Below are 14,864 nucleotides of genomic sequence, written 5' to 3' on the forward strand. Positions count from 1 at the left end.
TGCCTCAGTTTCCCCCTTTTGCCAGAAATAACAGATGTCTTGATTTAATTGGAACAGACATTTGGAATTTCTATGATCTATGTTGTGTGTAGCAGAGTCATCGATTCATTCACATATATAAGCTGTATATTATTCTCTTTGTCTGAATTATTTATGGTACATCTTAAAGTAATTGGAGACAGTCGTCATTTAGCATTGCATCAGTGAGCACTAGAGGCCACTTATATAATAGATTCCTTAATTTGCCTTTTTTCCCATTGTTGAACATTTTGTTCCCTTGAATCCTACTTAATAATAGCTGGACTGTATGTTAGCCTAGATTTTAGTATGTAAACAGAATGTATAGAGCACTCAGGGGAATTGGCATTATCTTGGTTTGGAAAATGTACATAATCTGAATGGCTGATTTTATTGGAATCTTTTCAAGGCATGAGCATAAACAACTGTGGTGAGAAGATAGGTGCTGGTGAGGTGTGTATGTAGCGTAGTAGTCCACTGGCCTTTAATTCCAGTGATCCCAAGAAGTACTTTGGGTAAGAACTGGGGGCTGTTAACTCCGTGAATAGCATTTGAGCATCAGTATCTAAGTCTTTCCTCTGTAGTTAATAACGGCAAGAGGGAAAATGGCACAAAACCAAGATCACTTGGAATGTAAATTTTAATACAATGTTTTACTCAAATAGAGTCAGGAGGGAAGGGGGTCAGGGAGGAAGGTAGCCAGCTTCTGAAACAGGGCTTGAACATGGGTTTGAAATCTGCTTGACTGAATTGATAATGTGCTGTTTGAGGAGCTTTAAATGGCTCTTACTCAACTGCATGCAGTTCAGAGATGACCACGAGATTGTAAACCTCCTGCCCCTTTTATTTTTTTTTAAGTACTAGAAACGGGGATTTGAGAAAGGAACAGGAAAGGTAGCCGTAAAGTTAACTGACCCTTAGGGATCAGAGAGAAGTGAGACATTGGCATCCTCCAGTGACAAGTTCTTTTATACTTTAGTGTTTAAAGAATGTTGCATTAGGTGATCATCTTTTTTTTTGAAGTTCAATGGGAATTTCACATACAATTAAGAGTTTATCTGTATTTTTTTTTTAGACAATGGCCACATATCTGGAGTTCATTCAGCAGAATGAAGAACGCGATGGCGTGCGATTTAGTTGGAATGTGTGGCCTTCCAGCAGACTTGAGGCTACAAGAATGGTTGTTCCCCTGGCTTGTCTTCTCACTCCTTTGAAAGAACGTCCAGACCTGCCTCCCGTACAGTATGAACCTGTACTCTGCAGCAGGCCGACTTGCAAAGCCATTCTCAATCCACTTTGGTATGAACTCTTTTAAAAACTAGTGAAAAGGATGACTATAATAAATTCCGATGTTTACGTGATTCTATTAAAGTGATTCATTTGGGCAAGATGTCAGATCTGAGATGAGTAGTGAATAGTGGAAATACTTAGGTAATGAGTGCTTGTGGGAATCCCCCCGGCCTGATAACTCCAGATAGAATTAGAATTTATGGGGTGAGGTGGAGGGAAAGGGTTGCTAGTTGTTTTTCCCTTCTGGTTTGCAGTTTATTTTTGGTTTAACTGTTGATTTTTTTGGTGTCGTTAAAGCTTTTTCCAGAAAATTCCAAATGCTTTAGACAGTTTTTTCGCACCTACCTGGTATGGTGATCCTGTACAGCAGGAAGAAGTAATAGGCAGAAGAAATTTGAGCTCTTAAAAGATTTTATTGTTAAGTGTAACTTTTTTTTTGCACCTGGAATAGTGACCTGTGATCGCTAAATGTGGGCACTCTGAAAGAATTTGTAAACAAATGAGGAGTGTCTTAAATACTCTTTAAAGCATAAAATTTTTATATAATGGAACTTTTTTTTTACTTCATTCTCCTTGCTTTTACTTGATGTGCCCATGTATAAGATGCTGCTGCTCTTTTAAAATAATAGCCCCTGATGTTAATTTTCTAAATGTAGAAAGCATGGGGCAAGCAACAAGTTTTAAGAAGTGTATCAACCCAGAAGCCTTCCTACCCAGCTTCTTCAAGTGAACTAAGTGTGGTTCAAGTCTGAGGAGTTTTTCCTGTGTAAAATGTACTTTTTAGTGCTAAAATTTAGTAGTTTCACATATCCGAACAGTAAAGATGTTAGGAAAATTATAAAGACTGTTTAGATAACAGGGCCACAGGAAGTAACAAATAAATTTTATAGCTCATGAACTTCTAAATATTATCTAGGAAGTCAGAAAAGAGAAAAAAGGGTTTAGTAGCCATTCATTGTTGCTGCTTGAAGGAACCTTTCTGTGTCCTCAGCAGCCAGAACTCGAGTGGCAGAGAAGGTGTTGCAATGCCTTCATCCACTGATGCACCCACATAGGAACACACATCTCTCTGAGATGAACTGAGCTTGAAGTTTACATGTAAATGTTTTCTAGCTTAAAACACATTATTGACCAGAGACATTTAAATGCCAGAGGTGTTCGTTTCTACAAAAATCCCCCACTTAGTACTGTGTTAAAAATGAAAATAGTACCTGGGTGTAATATTTTATCTTTCTCACAGTCAGGTTGATTATCGAGCAAAGCTTTGGGCCTGTAATTTCTGTTTCCAGAGAAATCAGGTATGTGAATATAATTATTTTAAAAGTATTCCTTGTGTTTCCATTCGTTGTCCTACGCTGAAAAAATTGAGGTGAATTTGGGTCTCTCCTGGGAATATTGAATGTTGAACATCCGTGATTTTTCTTTTGAATGGTCATTCCGTTTCTTTTATTTGTGTCTTTGTCATTTGCTTTGGAGAGGACATAGAATTCTTTCTTTGTTTTTCTAAGTACACTCTCTGTAAGCACTGAGTATGTTACCCTAGAAAATAGATAAGGTGTTTATATTACATTTGACTTCAATTTATTTTAATTGGATACTGGATTTTCATTTTCTGACCCTTCTAACTTTTAGGGTCAAATATCAGTATTTATCTTGTTTTGATTTAAGCATTTTTAAGCTATTAAGCTAAGAGCTCCCAAATGATGAGAGACTTCTCTTTGACATGAACTGTGCCTATGAAGAAAATGTTCTAAAAGTGGATTGTGACGATTATTGCACAGTTCTGTGTGTATTTACTAAAAATCACTGAATTATGCATTTTAAATGGGTAAATTTTATGGTATATAAACTATACCTTGGTAAAGCAGTTAGCAAATAATTATGCTCATCATAATATATACTGTCCTAGTAGACCTTAAGATACTAATAATCTGCTTATTCTTAATTTGATCATAATTATGAGTCTCATGCTCAGTGCACACTGAGTCCAGTGATAAAGGACCAACCTGCAGTTGGTAACTGAGTATAAGCTTGGGAATTAGAAGCAGGTACCATTCAAGATTTTTTTAAAAAAATATTCATTTATTTTGGCTATGCCAGGTCTTAGCTGAGGCACATGAGCTCTTCATTGCAACATTCAGAATTTTTAGTTGCAGCATGTGGGATCTAGTTCGCTGACCAGGGATCAAACCCAGGTCCCCTGCATTGGGAACATGGAGTCTTGGCCACTGGATCGCCAGGGAAGTCCCACCATTCAAGATTCCATGGGCGATTCAGAAGTATATGCAAGTCTTAAAAACATTCCTACACCCTATTACACTCAGAATTGATGTCCATTTAATTTTATTAATTGTGGAAATTCTAATGGATCAGAAAGACAGTGTCAACAGAGTAAAAGCCAGCTCATACAGTGGGTGAAAGTATTTGCAAATCGTATGTCTAAGGGATTAATATACAGAATATTTAAGAACTTGTAATGGTCAACAATAGGGAAGCCCAGTTCAGAAATGGCCAAAGGACTTGAAGAGATAATTTCTCCAAAGATGATAGACGGATGGCCAATAAGCACATAAAAAGGTGCTCATTGTCACTAATCATTATTGATGTTTACCAAATGATCCGGTATTCCCACCTTTGGATATATACCCAAAAGAACTGAGAGCAGGATCTTGTAGATATACACTCCTATTCAGAGCAGTATTATTCACAGTAGCTAAACATTTCACCTGACTTCAGTATCCGCTGCTAGATGAATGGGTAAGCGAGTGTTGTGTATTCAGTGAAATAGTAATCAGCCTTAAGATGCAAGGATGTTCTGACTTACGCTGCAGTGTAGTTGAGCTTTACTGATATTACTGAGTGAAATAAGCCAGTCCTAAAAAGACAAACATATGATCCCCCTTAAATGAGGTACTTGGAGTAATCAGATTCATAGAGACAGAAAGTGGAGAGGTGGGTGCCAGGGGCTGGATGGGGATGGAGCAGAGATTGTTTAACAGGTTCAGAGTTTCAGTTTTACAAGATGAGAAAAATTCTGGGGGATGGATGTTGGAGATGGTTGTGCAACGTTATGAGTGTATTTAAGACTTCTGAACCGTACACTCAAAAAGATGGTAAAATCGGTATGTACGGCATCATACCTCAATTTTTAACTTGGGGGAAAGGAAAAGCAACATACAAGCTATGAATCTAAAATGTCTGCAGAGAAAATAGAAGGCATCTATGACATTATGTTAAGCACCAAAAGGCAGGTTGCAAAATTGTGCATACAAGATGATCTCAGCTGTGCTTAAGAAGTGTGGAAACCAAGATGTTGACAGAGGCTGCCTCCAGGTGGTGGGAGTGTGTGTGGGGGCGGTTGTTTCTTTTTTCTTAGATTTTTCTTGTTCAGTCACATAGTCGTTTGTAACCCCATGGGCTGTAACCTGCCAGGCTCCTCTGTCCATGAAATTTCTTGTACTTGCCATGTTCTCTACAATGAACATGTATTACTTTATTGATCACAGCTAGAATAATAAACCTAAATAAAAGCTTTAGATGCCACATAGATAATTGATAAGACAGCTAAAATCTCAGGTGTTCATTTATAGGCAACAATTAGGAAATGGTTTTAATAGTGTGTGTTTTAATCATTTAGAAGTTATAACATATCTGAAAACCGCATTTTAAAAAATGTTTCAGTGTGATAGGGCAGTATTAATAGATTTTTGTACTTCAGTAACATGTTCTACATTTTGTACTTTCAGAATAAATACGTGGTCATTAAACTATTACTATTTTTATAAATGGAAGATAAAAGACATAGTGTAACTTTCAGCCCTCATGAAACATTGCTCTGTCTTGTTCTCTCCAGTTTCCTCCAGCTTACGCAGGCATATCTGAGGTGAACCAGCCTGCTGAATTGATGCCCCAGTTTTCTACAATTGAGTACGTGATACAGGTAATTGTCATGCGTTTAAGGAGCAGTGTTAAGTATTGAGTTTCTTCTGAAATACTCTAGTCTTCTGTGTCTGTTGCCCATATGGACGATTTATAGCTGCAAGGCCCATGGGATCCTTGACTGCTCAGTGTGTGGGCACAGAGGTGTCCCTGGGCCTTGGTTCTGGCTTTTCCTCAGGCTGGAGCTCTCTCCCTGTATCTGCATTGCTCCCTCCCTCCCCTCCAGCTTTTTGCTCACAGGTTACTTTTTTTTTTTTTTTTTTTTTTAATCTCTAATGTTACTTTCTTAACAAGGCTGCCCTAGCCTCCCAGTTACTGGTGGAGCTCCGCCCCCCCACCCCACCCCACCTGCACAATCCTGCCCCTCTTCTCTGTTCCCAAAAGTTAGCTCCTCAGGCAGATAGGGATCTCTGGCCCTTTGGTCCGCTGATGTATCGCAGGACCTGAAGCAAGGCCTGGCATTCAAAATGGGGAATAAATTGTTGGATACAAATAGTCTTTGCGTCTAGTTGGTTTTGATAAAACCTGTCTTTTAATGAGGTAAGTTTATGGACAGGGAGGCCTGGCGTGCTGCGATTCTTGGGGTCGCAAAGAGTCGGACACGACTGAGCGACTGAACTGAACTGAGAGGTTTGTTTCGACGTTCTTATCCCTGACGAGTGTAAATAAAGAGTTGTTGTTTAATACGTACCTGTTTTGTTTTAAAAAGAGCAGGTCACGTCTGTCTGTACACTGACTGTTATGCCATTTTTCTCTGCATCCAGCGAGGTGCCTCATCCCCGCTGATCTTCCTGTATGTGGTGGACACGTGTCTGGAGGAAGATGACCTCCAAGCGCTCAAGGAGTCCTTGCAGATGTCCCTGAGCCTCCTCCCTCCAGACGCACTGGTGGGTTTGATCACGTTTGGGAGGATGGTACAGGTTCACGAACTCAGCTGTGAGGGGATCTCCAAGAGTTACGTCTTCCGGGGGACGAAGGACCTCACTGCCAAGCAGATCCAGGTCAGTTCCTGGCTTGTCCTCAGGCAGGAGCAGGGATAGTTCTTAAAGTTTCATTAAAAAAAAAAAAAGTTTCATTAAGAAAAAGGAAGAAATTAGGAGGCATTCTCTTGTGTTATGAGAAATGCGTCCTTTTGGTTTGTGTAGGACATGCTGGGCCTGACCAAGCCTGCGATGCCCGTGCAGCCCGTGCGCCCGACTCAGCCGCAGGAGCGCCCGTCCGTGTCCAGCAGGTGAGCCTGGCCCCATGGGTGGGGGGTGGGGGGGCGCAGCGAGAGGGCTTTGTATTTTATTTTTAAAGGGGGAAAAAAGATTAAGCCTAATCAATATTTAATGTTTAATAATAAGCATAATACATCAATGTATGTTTAAAATTTATAGATAATCTATATAAATATATATGTACACATACATCCTGGGGCAGTTTTGCTCAGGATGCTTTTCCTTTTAGAGTTGTATCACCGTAGAGGTTATGAGAGCACTGCACACAGTCATTCCCCTCTTCTTAGACATGTGGCTGTGGTCCTTTTTTTCTTTTTTAAATTTTGACAGCACTGCTGCTTTGGGGACCTCAGTTCCCCAACAAGGTATTGAACCCGGGGCACAACAGTGAACGCCCAGAATCCTAACCACTAGGCCACTAGGGAACTCGCCCCGTTTTGTAAAGCTGGGGACACTGCAAAGGCTTCTGTCCTGAGACAAACCTGAGACTCGGCACTTAGTTCACGTGGCCTGCTGTGCTCCTAGAACAGCCAGGGGCTGGGTTAACAGTTGGCCAACATAAGGTAGTGGTTACGGCCTCTTCTGTAAGAAACCAGCGTTTCTCCCTGATGACTCCAAGTGTTTAAGAGAAACATGGAGAGAGTCTTCAGAATGATCGATGATCCCTGCTTGTGAACCTTACATGAACTGAGTTCCTGTTAGGCATGTCTTCAGGATTTTTTTTTTTTTGGCCACTTAAACATTAATTAAACTGATCTGCCCCTGTTTGAAATTGATTTTCTTTCCACACTACATGTGCAAATTATTATATGTTAGGCTTTAAGAGATTGTCCTGTATAAAATTGCTTTGAGTTTTTTGTGTTTGTAGTTAGAGACGACTTTGAAGAAAAAAATACTGCAAGTTTTTTCTACTGATACTCGTTTTGAAGAGCAGTAGCTATGTGTCACGTGGGCTGAGGACCAGAGTACTTTATTAAATCAGACTTGACGTTTCCATTCAAAATCACGCAGGTTTCTACAGCCCATTCACAAGATTGACATGAACCTCACTGATCTCCTTGGGGAACTACAGAGGGACCCCTGGCCTGTACCTCAGGGGAAGAGGCCTTTGCGATCCACTGGTGTTGCCTTGTCCATTGCTGTTGGCCTGTTGGAGGTAACTGAGAATTGACTGCTCTGCCAAACCTTGTAAGCTTGCTGGCAGAAGGTGTGTTCCTTGGCCGTGTCTGAAAAATCAGCTGTGACCCCAGTCAGCTGGCTTTGTTAGTTTATCAGAACGTACTTCAGTGATTATTATTGTCCACAGTGAAGGAGCTGTCAGTGTTTTGAAAATTATAGAAAGTTTTCTTGAGAAACACAAGATCATTAGGGCAGTGGGATCACAGTAAATTAATGAAAGCTCTCCAGAGCCTCAGGCTGGAAGTGAGAAGCTGCTTGTATATAGAGTCGTTTGCTCTTTGCTGCAGTGTCCTTAGTGTTCACGACAGTTCATGACAGCCGAGGGAGCACGTATTTGTGGCATCTCTGTGGGAAGTATGCTTGGGGATGGTTGTGTGTCTATAACATGCTGCCACTCACTGTCACAGGGCACTTTTCCAAACACGGGAGCCAGGATCATGCTGTTCACTGGGGGACCCCCCACTCAGGGACCTGGCATGGTGGTTGGAGATGAATTAAAGGTTCCTATTCGTTCCTGGCATGACATTGAGAAAGACAATGCCCGCTTCATGAAAAAGGCAACCAAGGTAGGTGCTCCTGGCTACAGGCAGTAAGTGTAGTCACCCAGGGTGGGGCTTCGGCTGCTCAGGAGCGACCTCTGCTCTGCCCAGGCCATGCTGTGTGGCAGGCAGGCTGCTTTTGCTGAGATGACCTGCCAGATCTCGCTGACATTAAATATCTGCCCCAGTTCTGAGACCTTGGTTAGAGTGGATGTGATCAAACAGGGGACATGAGGACAGTTTCCTTTATGACATCCATATAAAAAAAGTGTAGCTTCCAATATCAAAATATTTTGAGGATACCTAATGGGGGATGTCCCTGTTCCATGAAGATGGTTTTTCTTTCTCCGCAGCACTATGAGATGCTTGCGAACCGCACTGCTGCAAACGGTCACTGCATTGATATTTACGCCTGTGCCCTTGATCAGACTGGACTCCTGGAGATGAAGTGTTGCCCAAATCTTACTGGGTATGTGGACAGTGAGCCCCTGAGTAAAGTGAGACTGGTGGTTCTCGGGAAAGAGAAATGAGGGGTATAACCGTGGGGAGGGCACAGGCTAGCTCACAGGAGCATTCGTTTGGCTCCAGGCTGCCGTTTCTGGGCTGGGGAGAGTGGTGCACCTCTCAGAGGAAGAAGCTATGATCAGAAGGAGGTCAGGTTTCCCTAGGAACCTGTCGTTTCAGAGGAACTTCATTTCTTAGAGTTGTTCAGACGCCCGGGCAAGATGGCAAGCATGGAATGTGTGGCCTTTAGCATTTCCTTGTGAGAAGGGTAGGGAATAGGTCTGAATGCCGGAGAAACTAGGAGCCCCTCCCCTGGCTTCCTGACAGCCTGGAGGGTTCAGGGAGGGGTGGGTTGAGAGCACAAGTCCTCACCTCGGGTGGATGGCATTGTGGAGGCATGGTCCTCAAAGCAGGATGAGGCCCAACCAGCTGCCTCAGGGCTCCACGGGGCCCGATTAGAAATGTGCACACTTGGGCCTCACCCCAGACCTCCTGAGTCAGAGGCTGAGGCTCCAGCCTGGCGGTCAGTTTTAACAAACTCTGGGGATTTTGGTGAGATCCACAGATGTGCAGTGCTGGTCTGAAGCTGCTGCACATCAGAATCACTCACGAACATTAAAAGCTACTCTTGATTTGAGTCCCGTTCCTAAAGTCGGATTTAATTAGCACAGGGCGCGGCCTGGGCGTCAGTGTATTTAAAGTTGCCGAGAAAAAAAAAAAAGTTGCCAAGAGTTTCTGACATGCAGGGTTTGAGAACCTCAGCATGTTCCAGGTATGGCTGAGCACACGCAGCTGATGATTGTATCATTTTTGTTTTAACTTTTTAATTGAAGTAATTAAGATTCACAAGGAATTGCAAACATAGTACAAAGAGATCTGTCCATACTTTTCATCCAGCAATTCCCAATGGCTCAGTTCAGTTGCTTAGTCGTGTCCGACTCTTTGCGACCCCATGGACTACAGCACAGCAGGCCTCCTTGTCCATCACCAACTCCCGGAGTTTACCCAAACTCATGTCCATTGAGTCGGTGATGCCATCCAACCATCTCATCCTCTGTCGTCCCCTTCTCCTCCTGCCTTCAATCTTTCCCAGCATCAGGGTCTTTTCAAATGAGTCAGTTCTTTGCATCAGGTGGCTAAAATATTGGAGTTTCAGCTTCAACATCAGTCCTTCCAGTCAACACTCAGTACTGATCTCCTTTAGGATGGACTGGTTGGATCTCCTTATAGTCCAAGGGACTCTTAAAAGTCTTCTCCAACACCACAGTTCAAAAGCGTCAATTCTTCAGTGCTCAGCTTTCTTTATAGTCCAACTCACATCCATACATGACTATTGGAAAAGCCATAGCCTTTACTCGACGGACCTTTGTTGGCAAAGTAATGTCTCTGCTTTTTAATATGCTGTTTAGGTTGGTCATAACTTTCCTTCCAAGGAGGAAGCGTCTTTTAATTTCATGGCTGCAGTCACCATCAGCACTGATTTTGGAGCCCAGTGCTGGCATCTTACATAAATACAGCGCAATGTCACAACCAGGAAACTTGACTTAGTCTATATTGTTAACTCCATTATGGACTGGACTTGGCTTTCACCAATGTTTACATGCACTCATTTTAAAAATCTCTGTGTATGTCTAGTTCTGTGAGGTATTTGTCGTCTCTTGTAGGTTTATATAACTGTCATAGTGATTAAGATACAAGCGCTGTTCTAAAGAATTCTGTTTCATGTTTTAAAAATAATGTCTTTCCTGAGTACAGCTTGAACTGGCTGTTACCATTAGCAAGCAGTATATTGTCAGTAGCACCTTTATAGACATGCTTGCTTTTTTCTTTTTGCTCTAAATTGTTTGTCAATACCCAGGAAGCCTCTGAATGGCCTTCAGTCATCCTAAAGGTTCACTTTCTTTTTCCTTTTTTCTTCCTAGAGGCTACATGGTGATGGGAGATTCTTTCAACACTTCTCTCTTCAAGCAGACTTTCCAAAGAATTTTCAGTAAAGATTTTAATGGCAATTTCCGAATGGCATTTGGTGCTACTTTGGAAGTAAAGGTACAATAGATTTCTAAAGATTTAAGGGAAGAATAGTGTTCCTACTTATTTAGTAGTTGGCCTTGGGGAAACTTCACCCTGCAGGACATGGGCACTTAAAGAGAAGAAGTTCCCAGCAAAATGATCCCACCATCCCTGGTCGCTTTGCTTCTCAAGAATGACTTGTGTGTTTATCAGTGTTTGAAACACGGAGTTGTCTGCTCTCCCTACAGGTTCTGCCCTGTCCTAGGACAGCAGGCCTTAGATTATGGGTGGTAGGCTGAGCACCCACTCAGCCACTGATTCATGCATAATACCTGTCTGCAGACCGACCAGTGCTCTTAAATAGGGTGGCATCATGAGTGTGGCTTTTTATTTTCCACACAGAGACTGTAGACCTATACCCTTGGTCCTGAGTCACTGAGAAAACATTCAAAGTGACCATTAGAAAATATGATGGTAAATATTACTTGTGAATTGGTGATAATGAGTAAATCATCTGGGTTAGACTTCAAAAAACATCCTCAAATGTTTGAGGTTTATTTAAATAGATGAAGAATGGACTTTGCTGAAATGAATTCAGATTTAAAAATCTGAGTATGTTGGCCTTGTCATTATGTCAGAGTCCATGAAATAAGTATATTTAAAGATACACAAGACAGCATGTTTGCTGATTGACAGTTGTAACTAATTATAGCAGGTTCGTGGCATTGGAAAGAACGTAGTATTATTGGTGGAATTGCTGTCCTCTGTGTGCACAGTTGTTTCGACTTTGAGAAAGCAGGACATGTGGCATCATCTTTGGAACAAAGATATGCTGCTTCTCAAGGAGGGTTTTATTAAAGTTCGGGTCGGTTCACAGCAGTCATGCAGAACCGTGTAGCAGCTTTTGTGTACTAGAATCCCTGTAGGGTTTTCTCTGGGTGAAGTGATAACCCGGCCGTTTCTTCCTGTAAGTTTTAGTTGTGTCCTTTGTAAGAGGGTGGTTCTTAGTGGTTAACTGTGTGCTCTTGTGTAATTCTGTCTCAGACCTCAAGGGAGCTGAAGGTTGCGGGAGCCATCGGACCCTGTGTGTCTCTGAATGTGAAAGGACCATGTGTATCAGAAAATGTAAGAAAAGCTCCATCACCTTTCTCTCCTCTGTCCCAGATTTGGCCACTTCGATGGGTTGAAGCTGGATGACCTTTTGTTGTTTCACCTGTTGGCTTGTGTCTATGCAGAGGGGAGGAGGGCTAGTGTCATCTTTGTCTTTCTGTCCATCCAGCTAAATGGTCAGGAGAAAGCTGAGGCTCGCAGAGGTTCATTGTCCTGCTCAGGGTCAGAGCTGACACAGAGGAGCCAGGCCTAGGTCCCCCTGACCTGCTATTCCTGCTTGGGTGGTCGTGCCAGAGAACCACCAGGCGTTCCATTCCATAGAGCACAGCCCTTCAGAGATAAACTTACGCGCTTATTGCCGTTGGAAGGGCTGCCTTTGTCTCACTTCTCAGAGACCATTCGAGTCGGCTGGGTGGTGGTGACACTGTGTGCCTGCAGACGTTGGTGTCCTCGAGTACACGGAAGCAGCTCAGCCTCACCAGCTGGGGAGGTGGCCTTGCTGGTGGCCCGCTTCCTCTGCTCACACTGCGGCTACCAAGGGTGCACCAGCGGTCCAGCGAGGCCTGTCCAGGCTGGCTCTGGGCAGAGTGATGACGTTTATGTCCTTCCCCACCATCATCTTCAACTCAAGGGTGGGCGGGAGGGGTGGGTGTGGACTCTGGGGGAGGGTGGGTGGGACGAGGTACTTCACGGGTCCAGGACTCAGCGTCTCTGTTGGGGAATAAAGGAAATGATGGGACCTACTGTATAGCACTATCTGGAAGATTCAGCAAGCAGCCCAGGGGAAGCACCAGGGTCACCCACACTAGATTTCACCCTTCACATCAGAGTTCTGTCCTCAGCAATGAACGTTTCACTAGTGACTACCTAGAGCAAGTTTGAAGTTGCCAGAGGCAAGACAATTTGTGAGAATTTTCCTGTAACTCTCTGGGTGAGGTGGGTTGCTGCCCCAAGCCCCTCTGATGAGTCCCTTGTCATCCCCAAGTACTAAGGGACTTGTACTCCTGTTTCTCAGCGGGGCCTTGGGAGGCTTCCGTGTTCCTAAATATTCCCCATAGACTTAGAATCTGCCTCAGAAGGTGTTGTCGATTAGTCCAGACTGATGAGCTGCTCTGGGGTCCAGCAGGGACCAGCCATGACACTTGTGGATGGGGATGGAGGAGGCAATGGCGAGGGAAGTACAGTTTTCAGACACACTGGGAAGTTTGAGAAGAGTGTAATGAATCCTGTTTCCCCACCATTTAGAGTCATCAGTCCTGGACATTTTGTCAGGATTATCGCTCTGTCCTCTCGTTGGCCACATTTGAGTTACCTATCTGATATCCTCTACTTGCCATATTCGCTATCCTATTTTGCCTTTGAAAACACATCGCAGATGTCTTGAGTCTGTGTTTCAGTGTGCAGCTTCTGAAGACAAGGTTATTCTCAAGATTAGGAAAGCAGTTTCTGATACCATCTAACACATGGTCACGTTCTGTCCCTACTTTCTCTCCAAGTGCCCTTGCAACTGTTTTCCCTTCTAACCAGCAGTGCTTCTGGGATTATGTATCCTCAGTCTTCTGAGACCTAGAGTGGACTTGCTGTCATTCTGTTTATGCTTTTTGGCTTGTTGTTTTGTTTGACAATGTCTGTTGAGGAGACAGAGCCAGGTGCCAGCATCTTCTGTCCTTGAGTGTCACGAGGTTTCCGCGTGTCTGTTTTCTCATTTGACTTGTCTTCTGTCATATTTGCTGTGAAGTGGAGGCTAGACGGGGGCCGTTTCCTTTTTGCCTCAGCAGGAAACCTGTTGAATGAGATGATAGCACAACACGAGTATCTTGTTTGCCAGCAGCCGTTCCCCTGATGGCATTAGGTTATCCTTTGATAACCCTGCATTTCAGTGTATTTGAATCTCAGTAAAATGGTGATCTCCTAGTTCCATCTTTCCATTTTCTTCTGATCAAGGCAGATCAGAAGATGCTTACTTAAGGAGTAAATGCATACTTAAGGAGTTTGTGTATTACTGAGAAGAAGTCCTTGTGGGGCTCTGGATGGTTTGTGACCACGCTTGGCCCCTGTTGCTATAGGGGAGGAACAAAAATTGTCCTTTTTCCTCTGCCCATGTCCGTTTCATTGTTCGGGACTTGACAAAACACAGCTTAACAAGAGAAAAGTAAGTTTGTTAATGTGTGCATCACACATATACCCAGCACGTATGTCTCTAGTGATGGGTAACTGCAATGGGTGGTTAGAACTTGGGAGTATGTTGCTTCTTAACAGAAGAGCAATAAATTTGTAGAAGAGGGACAACACAGAGGAAAGGGACTTTGGATCCTGAGGAGTGGCAGATGGAGGAAACGTAGATAGATGGGGAAGCTCATGAAAAAGGAGGGTTTTTTAAGCACGAGTCATTACACATTCTTCCCATGCCACCTCTGGGCTGTTGAGCATCTAGCGTGTCCTTGGCGGTTACTTCAGAAGCTCCTGCCTTCTTGGCAGGAGGAGGATGGAGAATTTTTTTACGTCTGGTTTTAAAAAATGACCTTCAGTTTAAAATAATCCTTAGGCCAGCGTGGCATGTTTTGGGTGACAGTACTCTGAACCACATGGATCTGAAGCTTGAATGAGTTTCACCTATTAAAAATGGAGTTGGACAGTGTGGGGAGAGATTTGAGAGGAGGGTTAGCAAGCCCAGAAAGGGAGGTGGGCAGGCCCCTGTTATTTCCTCACCCTCATTCCTGGGGGTGGCCTCACTGCCCAGCAGAAGTTAAAGGGAAGGTGAACACGCAGACCTTCGTCCATCCCATGATCTTCACAGGAAAGTCTCATGAAGCACTGGGAGCTGTGGCCTGATTTCACTGTGACTCTTCCCTCTCCTGCCTGAGCATCACCTTCCTCAGATGCTGGTTCTGTGCCCGGGGACACAAGCTCCTGGCCCAGCTCCGTAGAGACTGGACTGATGTCAGCTGTCCTCAACTGACACTGTACACTGCGGGTGGATTCAGAGAAATGTACGAGAGGTGTCATGACTCTCTCTATGCACAGTTGTGTTGCTCTCCAAGGATGGTTTTCCGTA

General features: G+C 43.5%; 1 protein-coding gene across 3 annotated transcripts in view; it reads left to right on the plus strand.

Moving 5' to 3' along the window:
- The window catches only part of SEC23B (SEC23 homolog B, COPII coat complex component), a 34,070-nt gene that overhangs the window by 1,283 nt on the left and 17,923 nt on the right, over window positions 1–14,864 (plus strand). For 2 of the 3 annotated variants that reach the window (XM_061126423.1, XM_061126422.1), the window contains exons 2-11: window positions 1,094–1,317; window positions 2,549–2,606; window positions 5,162–5,248; window positions 6,012–6,248; window positions 6,393–6,478; window positions 7,479–7,623; window positions 8,054–8,212; window positions 8,539–8,654; window positions 10,612–10,735; window positions 11,744–11,824. In XM_061126423.1, the coding sequence (XP_060982406.1) occupies window positions 1,097–1,317; window positions 2,549–2,606; window positions 5,162–5,248; window positions 6,012–6,248; window positions 6,393–6,478; window positions 7,479–7,623; window positions 8,054–8,212; window positions 8,539–8,654; window positions 10,612–10,735; window positions 11,744–11,824 (1,314 nt within the window). In that variant the 5' untranslated portion in view covers window positions 1,094–1,096. The remainder of the gene's footprint in view (window positions 1–1,093; window positions 1,318–2,548; window positions 2,607–5,161; window positions 5,249–6,011; window positions 6,249–6,392; window positions 6,479–7,478; window positions 7,624–8,053; window positions 8,213–8,538; window positions 8,655–10,611; window positions 10,736–11,743; window positions 11,825–14,864) is intronic. The other variant, XM_061126424.1, reaches the window with a different exon arrangement.

The sequence above is a fragment of the Dama dama genome, chromosome 23 (genome assembly GCF_033118175.1).
Source record: "Dama dama isolate Ldn47 chromosome 23, ASM3311817v1, whole genome shotgun sequence".
Classification (NCBI taxonomy): Eukaryota; Metazoa; Chordata; class Mammalia; order Artiodactyla; family Cervidae; genus Dama; species Dama dama.